The sequence below is a fragment of the Phaseolus vulgaris genome, chromosome 4 (genome assembly GCF_051622355.1).
Source record: "Phaseolus vulgaris cultivar YP4 chromosome 4, ASM5162235v1, whole genome shotgun sequence".
Taxonomy (NCBI): domain Eukaryota; kingdom Viridiplantae; phylum Streptophyta; class Magnoliopsida; order Fabales; family Fabaceae; genus Phaseolus; species Phaseolus vulgaris.
In genome coordinates, this window is record NC_143501.1 from 29,149,384 (window position 1) to 29,167,562 (window position 18,179).

General features: G+C 41.5%; 2 protein-coding genes across 2 annotated transcripts; both read left to right on the top strand.

The window, feature by feature from the left end:
* Window positions 1–1,276: 1,276 nt before the first annotated feature.
* Window positions 1,277–2,262, top strand: LOC137837443 (chlorophyll a-b binding protein, chloroplastic). Its single transcript, XM_068646429.2, has one exon. The coding sequence runs from the start codon at window positions 1,351–1,353 to the stop codon at window positions 2,143–2,145; it is 795 nt and encodes a 264-aa protein (XP_068502530.1). The 5' UTR covers window positions 1,277–1,350; the 3' UTR covers window positions 2,146–2,262.
* Window positions 2,263–3,726: 1,464 nt separating this feature from the next.
* On the top strand, window positions 3,727–4,935 carry LOC137838483 (uncharacterized). The gene has a single exon (XM_068647728.2). It carries the CDS (start codon window positions 3,727–3,729, stop codon window positions 4,933–4,935), a length of 1,209 nt encoding a protein of 402 aa, XP_068503829.2.
* Window positions 4,936–18,179: the final 13,244 nt, after the last annotated feature.

Here is an 18,179-nt window from a genome sequence, read left to right on the forward strand (position 1 = left end):
CTTTATCTTATTACAATTTTTAAAATTTTATGTTAATTTGGTGTTTTCAATAATAATAACATTATTATTTATTTTTCAATAACAACATTAATAGTTTTTATTTTTTATTTTCTTCATTCTCACAATTTTTTTTTAAACTAAATCATTTTAATTTATTATTATTTTATAAAAACTCATTTCTTTCTTTAATATATATATATATATATATATATATATATATATTTCTACTTTTTTTAAGTCTCCAATGTAAAATCATTTAAAAAAAGACAAATTCTAGGAAGACTTTCATGCTGAAAAAAAAAACTTCTAAATACCAAATCTTCACCATTACACACGGAAAGTTTATATTAACGTTGTTTCAGGATATTTATATTATTTTTTTACTAAGATAAAAAAAACTGGATAATTATTCTATGCTGATAATCATAAATTTAATTGATTGAAAAATGTTATTAAATAATTCATCGAGATGATTATTCTTGTCAAATAACAGAAAATTATGTAAAAATAATATAATACATAGTTTTAAAATAAAGTAAAATGATATTCTTATTTTAGTTTCTAATATTATAAAATTATGATATTATATTTATTTATTAGCAATTTGTATATTTATATTTATTAAAATTAGTTTCATCACTTGAATCATTAAATATGTGATAGACGGTATATTTTACTACTTTTTTTATGAACATAAAATAGTGAAGAATGTTAACTTTGGCGTAAATGTAAGAAGCACAGGAGAAATACTCCAGTGGCAGATGCAGCACTGAAGCAAATCAGAGGCCTATCTCTCACAAACTACTTTTCTCAAATTATATAATATAAACATTAATCAGTGTAGTTATTCATTGGTTTGGTTTGAAGAAATTGGTTGTTTTATTTAGTTGAGAGAGACAAAAATGACCATATTCTCATTTTGTATATGTTTCTTAAAAAAATGGAAATACTGTAATTTAATTTGATGCCAACCAAAGAGGATGAAACAAAAGATTTAGCAAAAGCTTGTCCCACTATGCTCATCTATTTATGAATTTACGTATCCGGAAATCACAAATGGCAATGTCTTATTTGGTGTAAGAAGTATTTATTGATATGTTTGTAGATATCTGATCCCTCTTTGTCAGGAAGCAAACCACAATCCAAAAGTATAAAGGAAGTACGAAAACAAACATGTGGACATAAAGGATCCTTCAAATCCAAACCAATAGAAAATGAGGTATAGATCTCGTAAAGATAACAACCCATTCATCTTCAAGGTATATAATAGGAACACATGCATCAACAAATCATTCATTCATTTACCAAAACTTTTAATTCTTTTATTTATTCTGCAACACAAACATTACAATGGCTGCTTCCACAATGGCTCTCTCTTCACCGTCACTGGCAGGCCAAGCGATCAAGCTTTCTCCTGCCACCCCCGACCTCTCCGGTGGAAGGATTTCCATGAGGAAGACGGCCTCCAAGTCGGTTTCTTCTGGAAGCCCATGGTACGGCCCAGATCGTGCCAAGTACTTGGGCCCATTCTCCGGTGAGGCCCCTTCCTACCTCACTGGCCAATTCCCAGGTGACTACGGCTGGGACACTGCTGGCCTTTCTGCTGACCCAGAGACTTTTGCCAAAAACCGTGAACTGGAAGTCATCCACTCCAGATGGGCTATGTTGGGAGCTTTGGGTTGTGTGTTCCCAGAACTCTTGGCCCGCAACGGTGTGAAGTTCGGAGAGGCCGTGTGGTTCAAGGCTGGGTCTCAGATATTCAGTGAGGGTGGGCTTGACTACTTGGGCAACCCAAGCTTAGTCCATGCACAGAGCATCCTTGCCATCTGGGCCACACAGGTTATATTGATGGGTGCAGTGGAGGGTTATCGCATTGCTGGTGGGCCTTTGGGTGAGGTGACTGACCCAATCTACCCGGGTGGGAGCTTCGACCCATTGGGTCTTGCTGATGACCCAGAGGCTTTTGCTGAGTTGAAGGTTAAAGAGTTGAAGAATGGGAGATTGGCCATGTTCTCCATGTTTGGTTTCTTCGTTCAGGCCATTGTCACTGGAAAGGGACCTTTGGAGAACCTTGCAGATCATCTTGCTGACCCAGTCAACAACAATGCCTGGGCCTACGCCACCAACTTCGTCCCTGGAAAGTGATCATAACTGTAATGACACAATGAGACACACCAACATTGAATATATATCAACAATGTGAATTATATATCTTTATGTTAAAAACATTAATGGAAGGAATGTTGCACTATCATCATAAAACGTGTCTTAAATTTCCTATACCGATTAAATATAAGTTTAAATAATAGTATATAAAAGAGTCCAAACATCATTTTACAATTTGTTTTCTAATATTGAGTTGGACTTAAAATTTATTTTTTAATATAGTATAAAAAACTATTGTAATTGTACCTACCAATCATCGGACTTGGGCGTTGACCAAAGTTCTGGTGGGGTCTCGAAGGCTGGGTCCACTGGGAGGCTAGCAGGACGGGCTAGAGTCTCAGTAAGCTCGCGGGTAAGAGCAGCCGAGGAGGGAGCGGCATTAAGGTGCGAGGCGTGGAGGCCTTAGACACCGGTAATCCAAACAGTAAAGCTGAACCGAAAAAGGGTGGTTTCCAAGCCACATTCCAGCACTCAGTAAGGGAGAAGTCAAGGTCACAGAATGTCCATGCATGGGGTGTGGCGAGGTGGTAGGGTGCGTTACAATCAAAGAGTTCTTGGGAAGGAGACGACTGATAAGGGTCACGTCCCAGGGGGTGATCTGCATGCATGGCACGTGAATAAGACAGGGCACTCCCAGGGCGGATGACCTAGAGATTGGGTGCATGAGTTGGCACTCGAGTGGTCATCCCGCGGAGGTTGCACTCCAGTAAAGGGGGGTCTTGCACACTAAATGGCCCTAAGAGTGGGTGATAGTGATGCTAAGACGCACCTACAGTAATCCTAAGTCACAGTTAGCGAAGGAAGCAAAAACACTAAAGAGTATATAAAGGGTAACAACCAACAAAATAAGGTACGCAGTTCTAACGCGAAAACACACACTGAGCTCTCAGAGTTCAGTGTTTTTTGGTGTTTCTTAGCCCGAGAGTTTGACTTGAGCGTCGGAGTGCAAATGGCCGCGAGGGCGTCCTTTGTCTCTTTGTTTCAGGTGATTCCATCAGGGGAAAGGCACGTAGAGACGAAGGGATCCTTGGACGCAAGGTTATCGTAAGTGCACGAAGACGTTTTAAATCAAGCGGGAACATTTGGCGCCCACCGTGGGGCACAATCTAAAACGATTGTCCCAGCTGCAAGAACTGAGAAAGATTCATCAAGATTCATCAAGAATCGATCAAGATGAGGAATACGAGGCAAGGATCTGCTGCACCAATCGGGGGCGAAGGTCTTACTCTGCAATAAGTCATGGAGATGATGCAAAGCCTTCAAGAAGCGATGGCAGCGTCAAGAGCTGATCAAGAACGCATCCAGATTGATCTGGCTGCGTCACAAGCGAGAAACGAAGAACTACACCAAACCAATGAAGAGTTGCGGCGTGATTTGCGTAACCAGGCAGGGGATCGTGAAACAGAGGAACAAGAATGTGTTACTCCTCCCAGGGAGTTTCCCATGCCTTTCTCGCAGGCGATTATGGATGTTGTGATACTAGCTACGTTCATGGGACCGAAAGTCACGTTCACAGGGATGGAGGATCTAGAGGCCCATCTCACAGCTTTCCACACGCAGATGATGCTGGTTGGTGGTTCTGATGCAGTAAGGTGTAAGTTGTTCATGAGCATGCTGGTAGGGACAATAATGGATTGGTTCATCAGCCTCCCTGATGGCCATGTGACGTTGTTCGCACAGTTGTCAAAATTGTTCAGGGAGCAGTACATTGCGAATCACGCTCCCCCACCCAACTCTTACAATCTCTTCGATGTAAGACAGTACCAGAGTGAGTCACTGAAAGAGTTTGTTAACCGTTTTGGGGCGCAGGTGGTGAGGCTTAACACCAAGGATGAAACGATGATGGTTAAAGTGTTCAGAAAGGGGATTTGTCTGGGGCCTTTCAGTGAATCACTCATCAGGAGTCGTCCCAAAACCTTCGCTGAGGTAAGGCGTCGAGCGGTGGCTCACATCGCAGCAAAAGAGGAGATGAATGAGAAGCGCGCATGTGTTGTTCCCACGCGCCCACGAGCACCGACACGTGCCCAGCCCGTGATAGTGCATGAGGCTGCAACAGAGAAGAGGACCCCCGCAAAGAAGCAGCCCTACGAGCCTAGGAAGCCTCAGACTAGGGGGCGTGCAAGGGAAAATAAGCCTTTGAGGCATAATTTTGTGGTAGAGCTGAAGGATTTGATAGTTGTGCCCAACATAGCAGAGAGGTTGAAGATGCCGCCCAAGACTGACAAGAAGTTGGGACCTCACAAGGAGGCTTGGTGTGAGTTTCACCAGTCGTTTGGTCATCCCATATGCAACTACTTGGCGTTGGGACACCAGTTGGACGAACTGGTGAAGAGTGGGTTCCTAAACGACTACCTGGCAGAGCCACGGAGGGCTGAGACTCCAGCAACGTCAAAAGAGGAACAGGGGCACGAGATGCCCGTTCATGGGGAGATCCACACCATCTCAGGGGGTTTCTCAGGTGGAGGGTGCACCGCCTCTCAACGCAAGAAGTACGTAGGGTCGGTGATGTCAATAGAAGCACAAATGGTGGATGACATGCTCGACATCGACCTTACTTTCACAAAGGCTGATCTCCGAGATGTCATTCCCCATGACAACGACCCTATGGTGATTTATATTGTAAGCGCAGGGAGGAAGGTGCACCGAGTGTTAGTGGACCAAGGCGACTCGACGGATGTAATGTTTTGGTCCACCTTTAACAAGCTGCAGCTGTCTCCCGACCAGCTGAGGCCTTATGATGGGTGCCTGTATGGCTTCACGGGAGAGTAAGTGGAGGTGCGGGGGCATTTGGAGCTGCGGACCACCTTTACAGATGGTGTTGCATCCCGCACGAAGAGTATAAGGTACTTGGTGGTTAATGCTGTCTCGACCTATAATATTCTGTTGGGAAGACTAGCTTGGAATAGGCTAAGGGCGGTAGCGTCAACATGCCATATGAAGATGAAGTTGCCAGACTTGAGCGGGAAGGTGGTAATTATCCAGTCGGACCAGCAAGAGACTAAGAGGTGCTACGAGAGCAACCTCAAGACCAAGAGGGGGGTGTTCATGGTTACCGAGCGCCCACCTAGCAGAGACGGGGACGCCCGCGCAGAAAGCGCTCGGGAGAGGCGACCCGAGCCAGCAAGGGATATCGTGGAGAGGCAGATCAAGGGCAGAACGTTCAAGCTTAGTAAGTCGTTGAACCAAGCTGAGCAAGATCAAGTTGGTGGACAGTGCCTCGGGCTGCAGGATGCTTAGCTTCCTGGACTCTTTCTCAAGGTACAACCAGATTAAGATGCACCCGAGGGACGAGTGCAAGACGACGTTTATGACCGAGACGTCTTGTTACTGCTACACGGTGATGTCGTTCGGGCTGAAGAATGCGGGCGCCACCTACTAGAGGCTGATGGATAGGGTTCTTGCACCCATGTTAGGAAGGAATGTGCAAACCTACGTGGATGACATGGTGGTGACCTCAAAAGCGAGGGGTCAGCATGTGTCTGATCTGGAAGAGCTGTTTGCGACAATAGCTAAGTACAGGTTGAAGTTAAACCTTGAGAAGTGCGTGTTCGGGGTCGAGGCAAGTAAGTTCTTGGGTTTCCTACTCACCGAGCGTGGGATAGAGGCGAACACGGAGAAATGTGCGGCAATCCTTGCCATGAGAAGCCCGACCTCGGTGAAGGAGGTGCAGCAGTTGACAGGGCGGATGGCCGCCCTGTCCAGATTTGTCTCGGCTGGAGGGGAAAAAAGGCACCCCTACTTCCAGTGTTTGAGGAGGAATAGCCGGTTCGTGTGGACCGCAGAGTGCGAGGAGGCATTCCTCAAGTTAAAGGAATACCTGGGCACCCCTCCCGTGTTGTGCAAGCCGCAGTTGGGCGCTCCGCTTCAATTGTATTTTGTTGTAATGGAGCGGGCGATCAGTTCGGTCCTCGTCCAAGAGCAGGACCAGGTACAGAAACCGATATACTTTGTGAGGAAAGTATTACTAGGGGCCGGAGGTGAGGTATCAAGCCCTAGAGAAGGCAACCCTGGTTGTGGTGTTCTCGGCTAGGAGGCTTCGTCATTACTTCCAGAGCTTCACAGTGGTGGTGATGACGAACTTACCTATCTGGAAGGTGTTGCAGAAGCCGGACATGGCAGGAAGGATGGTGCGTTGGGCAGTGGAACTTTCGGAGTTTGATGTCCAGTATGAGCCCCGAGGCCACATCAAAGGCCAGGTATTTGCGGACTTTGTGGTGGAGCTCTTCTCGGTGGACGCACAACAACTGGAGGAAGCTAGCTTAGATGGGTGCTCTCTGTGGATGGGTCCTCCAATCAACAAGGGAGTGGAGCTGGTGCGATCTTGGAAGGACCAAACGGGTTGTTGATTGAGCATGCACTAAGGTTCGCTTTCAAGGCCAGCAACAACCAAGCAAAATACAAAGCCCTCGTAGCCGGGATGCTCTTGGCCAAAGAGATGGGAGCGCAAAGCTTATTGCCAAAGAGCGATTCCCTTTTAGCCACAGGTCAGGTGATCGGGGAATATCAAGCCAAAGATCCATAGATTGCCGCGTACTTAGGGTACGTCCAGATCTTGAAGGGCTCGTTCGTAGTGTTCGAGCTAGTGCACGTCCCAAGATAGTAGAATTCCCGAGCTTACTTCCTGGCCAAGCTCGCTAGTTCGGGCAAGGGGGAAGGTAGAGGACGGCCATACAGGAAACCCTCAAGGAACCGCGAACTTTTGTTGCTGATAACAGGGTGGGCTTTCATCAGGTCAGTACGACTAGTGGAAGGTCAAGGAGTCATCGGTCGTTGACTCAGGAGACGCTAGGGACGCCCAATGTAAGTGCTTACCCGGCCTTGGAAGGGGAACCAATTCAGATATGCATGGTTGTAGAGGAGGAAACATGGATGACACCCTATAGGCGCTATCTAGCTGATGGGGTGCTTCCATTGGAGCCCGCTGAAGCCAAGAAGATAAAGAGGAACTCCGCTAAATACACCCTCGTTGATGGAAAGTTGTTCAGACATGGGTTCACCCACCCGATTCTGGTGTGTGTGAGTGGAGACCAGTGTACACGAATAATGGCAGAACTCCACGAGGGGATTTGTGGTAGCAACGTTGGAGGTCGGTCCTTGGCATCAAAGGTTGTTCGTGCAGGCTATTACTGGCCAACAATGAGAGAAGATTGCACAAGGTACGCTCGGAAGTGCAAGCAGTGTCAACAGCACGCCGACTGGCACAAGGCGCCACCAGAAGAGCTGAGGTCGATTTACAGACCGTGGCCTTTTCACACATGGGGAATCGATATTCTGGGGCCCTTTCCTATGCGCGATCGGGAGGGGTCATTTCCTCGAGAGTTTTGGGCTTCTTCGATTTTAGTTCCCTCACCCAGTATAAGGGGTACTCGTCCAGCAGAGTGGGGTCGTGCTCAATGCAGCACACCCTAAAGAACTTCCCCTCAAAGCCCTTATAGAACTATTGGAAGAGCGTGAGGAGAACTGTCCCTGCCACGCCGTTGAAGCTCACCCAGAGGTTCTTCCCGGGACTCTTAGCTTCAAAGAAATGGAGGAAGACGTCGACCGAAGGGGGGTGCCCAAAATGGTTCACAGTATAGAGAAGGCCCTCATGAAGGCCCAATTGTTGGGATGCAGCTGGGCGGGGACCACGTTGATCTCCGTCAACAACGCCCTTCGAACCCGATGAGGGGGAGATACAGCTTGATCCATTTAAAGATAGTTTGATAAAGGAAGAAGAAGGCCTCTCCTTCATTGGCCCGGTCATCGGCGCACATTGTTTCGCCCTTAGCACAGGGTTGAACCAAGACATAAGCATCACTTTCTCGCCCAAAGACGCACCCTTTACAGTCGGGCTCACCTTCCCAGTGTTTCCTCACATCCTCGCTAGAATTGAGAGTAGAGGTTTCAGCGAGAAGCTCAGCAGAGGCCCAGGGGTACAAGGCTCTGTAATCTATGTTGGGTGGAGGGTTGGAGGTGGTTTTTGTTCGAGCCATCTTGAAGAAAGCTAAAGAGCAAGAAAAGAAAAAAAGAAAACGAAGGTTTAGAAGAAGATGATGGCGTAACTCAACAAAAACAGAAAAACCCCACTCTCGAAGAAAAAACCCAGAAAAATAGAGGAACAGAGGAAAAAGAAGAGAAAAGCTAAAACACAAGGAATTTAAACAGTCCCAGACAGTTATCAAAGTGCACAATCAAAAAACAAGGGCGATCAATGGATAAAAACCATACCTTTGGTTGATGAGAGTTGAAAGTTCTAGTTTTCGCAAGGGAGAAGTGAGAGCGCTTGAAGAAGAAGATGAAGTGATCGCAAGAGTTTTTGAGAATGATGGAACAGTGATCGAAGCGCGCGTTTGTGAACGCTCATCGTAAACTAAGAAGTGCAAGCGCCGTTGATCAAGATACGTGTGCGCAGATTAAAGCGGGCACAGAGAAGCGTCACTTCGGTGCACTATTCACATCCCGTCACACAGAGCCACGTAGGTCGCCAGGGGCGAGGACTTAGTCTCTTCGCTTAACAAGTTACAGCTCGAGACTAGGGGGCTTATGTACCGACCAGTCCTCGGGGGTCGTTGACCGCTAGTAATGATGGGGCCACGTAAGCTGGGTCCCACAAGCGGCGTGGGTCGTTGTCTCGCAAAACACGTGAGACAAGGTGCCAAAGAGTCGTCAGGCGTCGAGCGCCCGGATGTGCTGATGTGTCCTCGGCAATATAGTGAGGGCGATGAGACATCGAACATCGATGACTCAAACAACAGAGTTGGGCCACGAGAGGTAGATCCCAGACCACACATCAGTTGTCAGTTAGGGAGAAGCCTATATCACGAGGGGCCTATGCGTGCAGTGTAGATGACGCGTTCAGGCGTAACACAAGTAAAGAGCCACTGGAAGAGATACGACCCGTGAGGGTCACGTTCTAGGGGTAAGCTACATGCATGGCACGTGAGCAGCTAGGGCACTCCCAGGACGAATGGCCCCAGAGATTAGGTGCACAAGTTGGTACCCAGGTGGTCATCCTGTTAGAGGTTGCACTCTAGTAAGGGAGTCTTACGCGCTAGATTGCCCTAAGAGTGGGTGATAGCGGCGCTAAGGCACACCCTCAGTAACCCTAATTGCGGTTAAAGAAAACAGCGGAAACCCTAGAGTATATAAAGGGTAGTATCAAACCTAATAAGGTATGCTAAATCTTACGCAAGTTTTACGCAGCTTTTGTGTTAACACACACACAGATTACACAGAGAGCTTTTTATAGCTAAGTTTCGGTGTTTCCTAGCCCTATACTGACTTGAGCGTCGAAGTGCAAACGACCTCAAGGGCGCCCTTTGTCTTTGCATTTTCAGGTGTTTGATCGAAGAAAGGCACGAGCAAAGGCAGAGATAATTGGGCGTGTGATCGTTGTAGACGTACGAAGGCAATCGAGTCAACCGGCAAGAACAAGAATAATAGGGATCAATTGGTTGGAGAATTGTTATAATGGCAATAATTAACAAGAAAACAAATCAAAGAGTGGTTGCTTCAATTGGAAAAATAGGGATTAGATTTCATCTCTCTCACTCTCATGTATTTTTATTAGCATGTCAATATTAAGTCTTTGTTTGAAATTGATGCCCGTAGAAAATTCATTTATATCGATCTCTCTCATATAAAATCCTTAAGAATATTTCCTAAATATCGATCTCGCGCATACTTATAAAAACAACTTAGAATCACACTCAGACGTTAATGGCAATTAACATTTCAAGTCTATCTCTAGCACTCAAATATGTTAAGTATTACTGTTTAGGTCCAAACCCTAAAAATACCTCTCGATCAGATTTAAGATTCTCAATTTGTCACGAAAATTTAGATGTAAAACAACAATACCAATAATAAATCAATAACTGAATATTTTAATATAAGATATCACCTCAATACAAAAGAGTTCGAGCAAATTACTCCCAATCCCAAAGGGTAGAATTAGCCACGCATACTTCTAGCATCTTCTATTATCCCAATTGGATTACAATTCACTCAATGGTGTTTTCCTCTCAATCTGGCTCACTAGGGTTGAGCCTCTAGCCCTCTATTTATCCTAATTTTCTAGGGTCAGGTCGCTTCCTGTGTCGCGCTAATGGGCTAAGTGATAAAACATAAAAAATGCCAATCTTTCTGATGCATTATCGCTCAAGCAAGAATATCGTATTCCTATTACGAAATAGTCTTTTTCTACATCTTTTTCCATTCTGGGACCTTTCAGCTTTCTCTTTTTAGCTCAAATTATTCTCCTTTACTCCAAATCTTCAATCCTCCCTAAAAATCAGCAATTAACACCAAATTTGGAATAAAATGCTCTAATTCAAATAAAGCTCATAAAAAATGTAAAAAAATATAAATTCATAAATTAGGAATTATTTTATATGTAAATTAACAATAAATCCTCATAAGTGCCTATATTTTAATATGAAATATTACTGAAATTAGACACTTATCAATCTTCTAGTGTGACATTTTATCGTTAGATTGTCTAACATGTTTAGCCTAATGAGATCATCTATCATATTAATATTGTAGATTATTTAGCATCTTAATACACTAAATACTTCTTACCAGATCGTTTAGTATGTCTTTATACTATGAGACCGTCTAATTGACCTGTGCAATTTTATGATGATAATAATAAAATTAATTGATTTTAAAATACTTTTTGAATAATTCATCAAGATGATTATATACAGTTTTAAAATGAAGTAATAAAATGATATCTTTATTTTATTTTCTAATATTATAAAATTATTATATTATATTTATTTAGTAATAATCGTGTATAATTATATTTATTAAAATTAGTTTCATCATTATTAAATCATTAAACAAGCTATAGACAATAAATTTTTAGTTTCCCAAGAATATGTGAGAAAGTATGTTTTCTTATTTACTTTAAATTTTAAAAATATTTGCTGCAAACAATGTTATTATCTCCTAATGGTTTTCTTTGTCCAATTTCTCAAAAATACATTTTTACAAGAGAATTGCTAGTCTAACATTCTCCAAATTAAAATAAAAGATGTTCCTTATTAAATCCTTTAATATGCAATAAATTAAAAAAATTAATAAAATTAATCAAAGTATTCTTTTTTCTACAAAACTCACAAATATTTAAAAAAAAATATTTAATTAATTATAAAGATGATACATGAGAGTTATTGGTTTTTATGTTTGCCTACACTTACATACAAACCACTTAATAGTTGGATGTATGATTGAAGGTGGTTTTCCTAATCCCAAGATGTTGATTGGGGTTCATTTAGGTCTAATGTGAGATGGTGTAATTCTTGGTGGGACAAGAGTTATGATTGGTGGTTGTACCAGGGTCGAACATGTTGTGATTGTTCAAAATGAAAAGATGGTGAAAGAGAGTAGTATGTGGGTTGAGATTGTGTTGAAGAATGCAACCTTTTTAAATGTCACATACAAATTAATGAAATCGTAGATGCTAAAGAACGTCTCAACATTACCATCCTTAGTTATTTCAATGACGGTATAATGACTTATCCTTCTACCAAGTCTAGTAAGGTAGCATAAGTGCATCGTCATTTTTGGTGATTCTACTTTTGAAGACAACAACTTTTGGTTATATAAAAGTGCAATAACTTCTTCAATGGAACAATCGTTCATCGGTCCAGCATAGTGGACAATGACGTATATATAATTCGCTTCCTAAAAACCAGAATATTGGGTGTAATACACCAGGAAAGATAGGAAAATCAAAAGCAGGAATTGGGTGTAATTGTAGACAAAAGATGGAGATATCGAAACTAGGATTTCGTGTGAAGTATTAGGTAAGTTATACATAAGAAAACATGATTTCTATTTATAATTGCATGCATGTGTTATCATGAGTTGTGTGGTGAGGTTGATAGCTCTTTCACGCGTGTCAGTGCGACAAGGTAAAAGGTTGACATGTCTCCAAAACAACCCTAAGCACTAAATTTTTGTCACATGGTTACGTTCCATCCAAGCATTGTTCATGTCATTAGAAGTTCAATGGTGACGTTGATAGCTCTTCCACGCATGGTAGTAGGACATGGTCAAAGGTTAACATGTTTGTAAAGCAACCCTGAGCACAAAACTCATCCAATGCTCACGTTCCATCCAAGCATCATTCACAATTTATATGAGAAGAATGAAAAATATATAAATGTATTCGTATTGTAAAAAAATAAATAAGAGAGATTAAAAATAGATGTACGTATTCAAAAATGTTCCAACACCTTAATGATGGAATCCCTTTTTCTTGCAACTAAAGAATAAGTTGGCATCCCTAAAGCATATTGAATTCATCAAGGAATGAATTCTATCCCAAGTCAATCTTCCAAGCATTACAATATTCTATACATTTTCTCACTTACCTTCTAGATGATACCCCTAATATATTTTTCAATGAAGTCGTAAATATGTTGAACCTTATGAATGGGCTTCATCTAGCCTAAAAAGTCAGCCTAAAATGTTCCAACACCTTAGTGATGTTCCTTTTGGATGCACAATTGAACTTTTTAGGAGTACAATTAGGTCCTGAAACTGGTTATGCTCACTTCATAAATAAAAAACTAAGGGAAAGGCATCAATCCAAGTCAAATCTACCTTTAACATCGGCCTTGTTTAGGTCCAAAAAGTCAGCTATTGCGTATTACACGTTAAAAATAAACAAATTAAGGAGTCTTTCATAGACACAATTTGGACTTCTTAGAAGTACAATTGGGTCTCGAAATTGGTTTCTCTCACTTCATAAATAAAAAATTTATGAGAAAGGCATTAATCCAAGTCATGTCGTCCTATGGATGGGCCTCGTCCAAGCCCAAAAATTTAGCTATTGTGTATGAATATACATAAAAATAAATCAATTAAAGGGCATTTTAGAGACATAATTTGGACTTCTTATGAGTATAATTGGGACTCAAATGTTGTTCCGCTCACTTCATGAATAAAAAAACTATGGGAAAGACATCAACTCAAGTGATGTCCCCCAATGAATGGACCTCGTCAAAACGTCAGTTATTCGGTATGACTACACATAAAAAATAAACCAATTAAGGAGCCTTTTAGAGACACAATTTGGATTTCTTATGAATATAATTGGGTCCTAAAATGGGTTCCGCTCACTTTGTGAATAAAAAAACTATGGGAAAGATATAAGCCTAAGTGACATCCCCCTATGAATGAGCCTCGTCTAGGTCCAAAAATTCAGCTAATGTGGACTACACATAAAAATAAATAAAAAATTAAGGGACCTTTTGAACAAACAATTTGGACTTTTTAGGAGTATAATAGGGTCCCAAAACTGGTTCCACTCACTTCATAAATAGAAAAATTATGTGAAAGGAATTAGCCCAAGTGACGTCCCCTTGTGAATGGGCCTCATCAAGGCCCAAATATTCAACTAATGTGTATGAGTACAAGTCAAATTAAACTAATTAAGGGGAATATGGAGACATAAATGGGTCTAGGGCGTCATAAGGGTTTAGACATCATTATCGTTTCGTACAAAGGAATCTAATGCAAAACCATTATTACCGTACGTACACATTCTCATCTACACAATTAAAAAGAGTCATATGTTGAATAATGTATATTAAATATGACATAAATTTCTTTCTTTGATAATTTGTGTCATGTCTTATCAACTATAAATGTAGGTGATCATTACCTACACCTACACAAAACATCCAATCAATTGTCACATATTTACCATTATCACAAAATGACCTTGACAATTATCATGGCTTTGGTGCATTACAACGACCAAATCATCATTGATGAGCTTACTCCACCTTATTTGTTAGTCAAATAATTGCTTTAGTTGAGGTTTATCAATCCATGCCTCTATCGACTCCGTTATAGAGAGTCACCAAAGGGATGATCACGCGGTCGCAGAAGAGAACAATCGCAAAGATCTCGGGGCCCGAGCAGAGACCGGCCTCGAGAAACGAAAACTCCAAGGAAGGAGCACGTGGTTGCTTTAGTGGATCTGGATCCCCGAATGAATGATACTCGAACCGAACCGGGCGAAGACTTCCTCTCAATACCCCTACAAGATGATACACATTGAACGCATATGAGGACATCGCCTACGCCGACCGATAACACAATGGTAAGTCAAACACTTATCGAAAATGCTGACTTATTTGCTTGGACTGCCTCTGACATGTCAAGGGTAAGTCCTAATATTATCACACATCGCCTCTCAGTTTATAAAGAGGCACGAACATCGCCCAAAAGAAAAAAAATGGGCGAAGAGAAGCGCGACACTGCACGGAAATAAAACCGACAAGCTTGTGAAAGCCAGTTTCATCATAAAGGAAAAAATATACCACGTGGCTGGAAAATGTGGTTATGGTAAAAGGGTCCAACAGTAAATGAAGGATGTGAACGAACTATACCAACCTGAACAAGGCTTGTCCGAAAAATGCATACCCTTTGCTGAGCATCGATCACCTGGTTGATGGGGCAGCTGATGACCACATTTTGAGTTTCTTAGATGCATTAAGGAAAAGACTGTCTTCATGACTGATTGCGATAACTTCTTCTATGAAGTCATTCCATTTGGCCTAAAAATTGTCAGAGCATCCTACCAATGACCGATGGATCAAATCTTGAAAGGAATGCTCAACTGAAACGTCAAGGTCTATGTCGAATACATAGTCGTAAAATTTGATTCATGCGCTCAGCACATTCAAGATCTCAAGGAAGTTTCTCAGATATCATGGTATGCGACTCAATCTCGACAAGTATGCGTTCAGGTAGAAGGTGGAAAATTCTTTCGCTTCATGCTTACTCACCGTGGCACTAAAGCAAACCCAGAGAAGTGCAGGGCTATCACTAAAATGTGAACCCTAAAAAATATAAAGGAAATTCAAAAGTGAATCGGTTGATTAACGACCTTATCTAGATTTGTGCCTAAACTGGAAAAAATCAAAGTCCATCGTCCAACTCTTATGAAAAGCAGCAAAGTTCAACTGGACACCTGAATGTGAAGAAATGTTCCTTCAACTCAAAACGTTTTTGGCAGCACCTCGGATCATACAAATATTGGATGCACAATGACCAATAATGGTGTATCTTTTAGTCTCCGAAGAATTCGTTAGTGTTGTTTTAGTACAAGAGGTAGAAAAAGAGAAGCAGTCGATCTACGTTATTAGTCGAGTTCTACATGGTGTCGAGGTCAATATCAAATGATTGATAAGGTGTCCCTGACACTCGTTATTATCGCCCATCATCAAGATTCTAGCTAAACCAAACTTAGCTAGATGAATGATCGGATGAGCAATTGAATTATCTGAATTTCAAATCTAGTATCAACCGATGAGGGAAATCAAGTCCCAAAGCCTAGCTGACTTTATGGCTAAACTAAGACCTAAACCAGTCATAGATGAAGATTACCGTGGATACTATATGTGGATGGGTCATATAATGACAAATCATGCGGGGCAGGAGAATTCCTAGAGGGTTCGGGCGGGATCCTCCTTGAACAATCTTTGAAGTTTGACTTTAAAACTTCAAATAACCAGGTAGAATAGAAGCCATTCTGGATGGATTGACATTGGCACATTTCATGGAAGTTTTCCAGGTGCTTTGTAAAAGCGACTCCCAACTAGTAGTCAGTCAAGTAAAAGGAGAGTTCGAGGTGAAAGAATCTCTATTTCAAAAATATTATCACCTCGTTCGAAATCTTATCTCCAAGTTCAAGAGTGTTCAAATTGAGCATATTCAGTGTGAACACAATGTGAGGGCCGACATGCTTTCCAAGTTGGCTACAACTAAAAAGAAAAGGCTCCACCATTTGGTGATTTATGTAGTTCTCAAGAATCCTAGTGTCAGCACGAACGAATGCATGCTCGTTACTAAAGAAAAAACATGGATGACACCTATCTAACCCTTCCTAGAGAGTGTTGAGCGTGGAGCACAAGAGGAAAAAACCGTGAGGCAGCAGACCGCATGGTTCGTCGTCATTGGTCATGACTTATAAAGCTGAGGGTGTTGAACCAAGTGTGTTCAAGCTTTGAAGAATCCAAACCCTTTGAAGGTTGATGAAAGGCTAGATGTGTTTGGTGTTGCTGAGCTGTCTTTAGATAGGATCTGGGTAGACTTTATGTGTAAATCCACTCTTGATTGAATCCAAAGCATAAGCATTCTCAAACCTTTTAATTGAAAAATGTTTTTCAATCTGAGTGAAAAACAACTTGTTGTTTTGTCGAAACAACCGATTGTGTTATACTTAGGTGTTTATAGAAAGGTTGAAAACTGTTTTTGATGGTTGACTTGTTGTCAAACCAAAACAACCGATTGATTCGTGAAAACAACGGATTGTTTGTTTTGGGACCATAACAGAAAACTGTTTTGTGCTTTGACTGAGCATTAAATGATTTTACAACTGTTTACGGTTTAGGGTTTAGGGTTTACAGTTTTAAATGTTTTGACCAATCATTAATTGCAATAAATAGTTTGTTCAGATTATGCAACAAACAACTTTGCTTTAATCATAGAAAAATAGATTTGAGTTTTTCACTAAATGAGCTTTTTGAAAAGTTGAGAATTGCTTAGAGATTGCATTGATCAAAAAGTGTGAGATAGGATTTTCATCTTGTATTGATTTCAGATCTTTTTTGTAACAAGTGTAATCCTTTGTACTTTGAAAGAAACTCTGTGTGTATAGCTGAGAAGTGTTCTGTGTTCTTGAGGGGATCAAGATCAACATTCTTAGTGGTGTTGTGCTGAGCCAAAGGAAGTGTGTGTCTTGAGGGGATCAAGGTCACTTCTTTGGTGGTGTTGTAAGTGATCTAGGATTGATTGCTTAGTGGTTTCCCAATGGTTTCTGAGAAGACTAGATGTAGCTCTTGGTTAAGAGTGAACCAGTATAAACCTCTGTGTGCATTCTCTCTATCCTTAAACTCTTTAATTTCAGTTTTATATTTGTGAACTGGTATAAACAACCGATTGTTTCTGCGAAAGAACCGATTGTTTTTCTGGTATTGTGCTTAGTTGCTTTGTGTTTTGGAAAACTGATTTCTTAATCAAGTTATTCTTGAAGTAATTTCATCTAGGCTTAAAAGTTTGCGAAAACCCTCTTTAAACCATTCACCCCTCCTTCTAGTTTAAAGACATACATTCTAACAGAGGGTACACCCAACCTTTACTGAAATGTATCTCAAAAGATTAGACCAACTACGTCATGTGAGAAATACATGAAGGAGTATGTGGTAGTCACTCAAAAGAAAGGATTATGGCTGCTAGGGTACTTAGAGCATGATACTATTGGTCGATCATTAAGAGTGAGTGCGCCAAGTTCGTATGCAAAAGTTTGAAGTGCCAAGAGTATGACACATTATCTAATCAGAAGCCCGAAAACCTACATCACATCCTCTCCCTTTTGCAATTTGCAAAATGGGGAATGGACATCATCGTGCCTTTCAACCCAGGCAAGGGACAATGCAAATTTCTCTTAATTAGAGTTGATTATTTCACTAAGTGGATAGAGGTCGAACCCTTAGTGGCGATGACAACACAAAATGTTCAAAATTTTGTATGGAAGAACATCATATGTCGTTTTGACTTACCTCATGTTATCATCATTAACAAGGGTTGGCAGTTTATTGACCGATGGCTAGCAGAGTTCTACGAAAAGCTTAACATCAAACATATCACCAGCTCAGTGGAACATCCCCAAACCATTGGGCAGGTCGAGGCTGTGAACAAGGTAATCCTCAATGAATTAAACAAAAGGCTCGGTACAACGAAAGGCAAGTGGACCGAGGAGCTCATCGAAGTCTTATGGGTCTACCAGTGTACACCACAAACCACCACTCAAGAAACTCCATTTAGCCTGACGTATGGTACTGAAGCCATGATCCTAGTAGAGATCGGGGAACTTTCCCTATGACACTAACTATTTGATGTCAGTCTAAATTAGGAGAGTCTAGCAGTCAGACTAGACCTAATCAATGAATTCAAAGACAAAAGCAGAATAAGAGAGGAAACTTGAAAGATTCGTGCAGTTAGAAGAT

Coding starts and splice junctions, on each gene's coding strand:
- LOC137838483 (XM_068647728.2), top strand. CDS start 3,727: ATGATGCTGGTTGGTGGTTCTGATGCAGTAAGGTGTAAGTTGTTCATG.
- LOC137837443 (XM_068646429.2), top strand. CDS start 1,351: ATGGCTGCTTCCACAATGGCTCTCTCTTCACCGTCACTGGCAGGCCAA.